At 64.9% G+C, this 1,982-nt stretch overlaps 1 protein-coding gene across 1 annotated transcript in view; it reads right to left on the minus strand.

Annotated features, from left to right (window-relative positions):
- Window positions 1-15: 15 nt before the first annotated feature.
- The window catches only part of DLGAP3 (discs, large (Drosophila) homolog-associated protein 3), a 12,594-nt gene continuing 10,627 nt past the window's right edge, over window positions 16-1,982 (minus strand). Inside the window, exon 11 of the mRNA XM_014946417.1 lies at window positions 16-602. Coding sequence (XP_014801903.1) covers window positions 384-602 — 219 coding nt within the window. The 3' untranslated portion in view covers window positions 16-383. The remainder of the gene's footprint in view (window positions 603-1,982) is intronic.

Here is a 1,982-nt window from a genome sequence, read left to right on the forward strand (position 1 = left end):
GCCCCCTCCCCTCCAGCCCAGGGGGGCCGGGGGCCGAGGGTCACCTCTCCTTCGGTTGGGATGCAGGCTAGTGGGGGGGTGAAGAAGGGCTTGCGGGGGGGGGAGGGGACAGAGAGCTGGGACACGGCCCCAGGGAGGGCAGGAGGGAGGGAGAGCCCCGGACCCCGGGAGAGGCTGGCATGGGACATGCGGGCGGGGGGCACGGGGACGGGGCAGAACCGGGCTTGGGTTCACCCGCCGTCGGATCCGAGAAAGGTCTAAGATAGAAAAAAGAGAGAAGCTGTGAGTGGGGCCAAGAGCTGCCCCAGGGTGTCCCCGCGGCCCCCCATCACAGTGAGCTACGGCCGCGCCGTCCAGTCCGGGTAGAAAAGCGGAGGCTGCGGTCACAGCCGGGTCTGCGCCTCGGGGATGTAGATCTCGATGCTGTCCGCGCTCTCGGTGGCCGAGCTCTGGCGGAAGGAGGCCGCTCGCTTGGCTGCCAGGAGCCTCTTGCGGGCCTCCTGCCGCTGCCGGTCCACCGAGTCCAGGGAGCGCTCCTTCACCGGGTGCACCTTGGAGCGCGGCGGCTTCTTTGGTATCGGGGGAGGCACCTTCTTCTCCTCCTGCACAGACAACGGGGGATTCAGGGCAGGACCGGTGGGCTTGGCACAGCCAAGGCGCTGCCACAGGTGCCAAAGCCCCGGTGAGATGGCCCCGTGCCCCTCCTGCACCGCACCAAGTCACAAGGCAGGGCTGTGCATCCCTCTGTCCGTCTGCGTGGGCATGAAGATGCCCATGGCATGCTGCCCATGCCACGCCGAGACCCTGCCTGGCCCTTTGCAGGCAGTGCTGCCCAAAAATGCCAGCCATGAGCCCACGGTGAGTGAACAGCCCCTTCTTTAGCCTCATTTTTTTTCCATCTCTGTTTTTCAAGTGTTTGCCTAAAGCAGTCACCAGCAACAGCCCAGCGGTGGCGATTTGGGTGCAGATGTGCTTGGGGAGGAAGAGGGAGGTGACAGGGGACAAGTGCCAGCAGCAGAGCCCTGTCCTTACCTTGGGCTCCACGATCTTCCACCCGTTGGCCTTGAGCTGCTGGAGCTCCCCGAACTTCATGCTGACGTCCTCAATGGAGAGCTGCAGGAGGTCCCAGAAGCCGGCCAGGTCTTGGAAGGTGGGCACGGGGAATGCGTTTGGATCCTGTGGGCACAGAGGCATGGAGTGGCATCCCCACGGGACATCAGCTCTGCTGCCCAGCTCTCCCCCGTGGTGTTACAAAGTCCCTTTTCCCCCGGTACAAGCCTCCCCCCGGCCACCATGGCCAACCCCCCGGCCCCTCTGCCCAGCACTCACCATGTTCTGCTGGCAGAGGCGGTAAAACTGCTGCACCTTCTGGGACATGAGGAGCTGGGCACTGCCCACGGCGCTCCGGATCTTCTCCAGGACTGGTGGGGGGAAGAGCAGACAGTCAGTGCTCCCGCGGGGCACAGAGCCTGTCCCACAGGGACCTGCACCCCCTTGGGGGCAGCAGGACAGCTCAGGCATCTCAGACTCCCCCAACCCATGTGGCATCTCTTCCCTCCCCCAGACCCCACTAGTCCCAGAGGGTTTCCCAGTGTTTCTTGTCCCCCACCCACCCTCTTCAGCCTTGGCAGATGAGATGCTCCAAGGTGGGAGCACTGCAGGACCACGGCTGTGCCCCCCCCAGCTCTAGAGGAGCCCCAGTCCTTCCAGACCCTGTAAACCCCCGGTTTCTGCTGCTCTGCTCCGTCCCACCAGCCGGAACACAGCGCTGCTCACGTGTAGTTTCTGGTTTATTCCTCAGGTTATATTTATATATGTATAGAGGGGAAGGAGCCCTGGGTCCCCCCTGTGGCACCCAAGCCGGAGGCAGGAGGGGGCATCGCACGGGAGCCCCTTGTCCCCTCCATGTCCCAAGGCTGGGGAGTGGGGCTGGGGGGGCTCTGGCCAGGCAGGGGCTGGGGGGGCCCCATCCCCGCTGAGCG

The sequence above is a fragment of the Calidris pugnax genome, unplaced genomic scaffold (assembly GCF_001431845.1).
Source record: "Calidris pugnax isolate Ruff unplaced genomic scaffold, ASM143184v1 scaffold113, whole genome shotgun sequence".
In the NCBI taxonomy this organism is placed as follows: domain Eukaryota; kingdom Metazoa; phylum Chordata; class Aves; order Charadriiformes; family Scolopacidae; genus Calidris; species Calidris pugnax.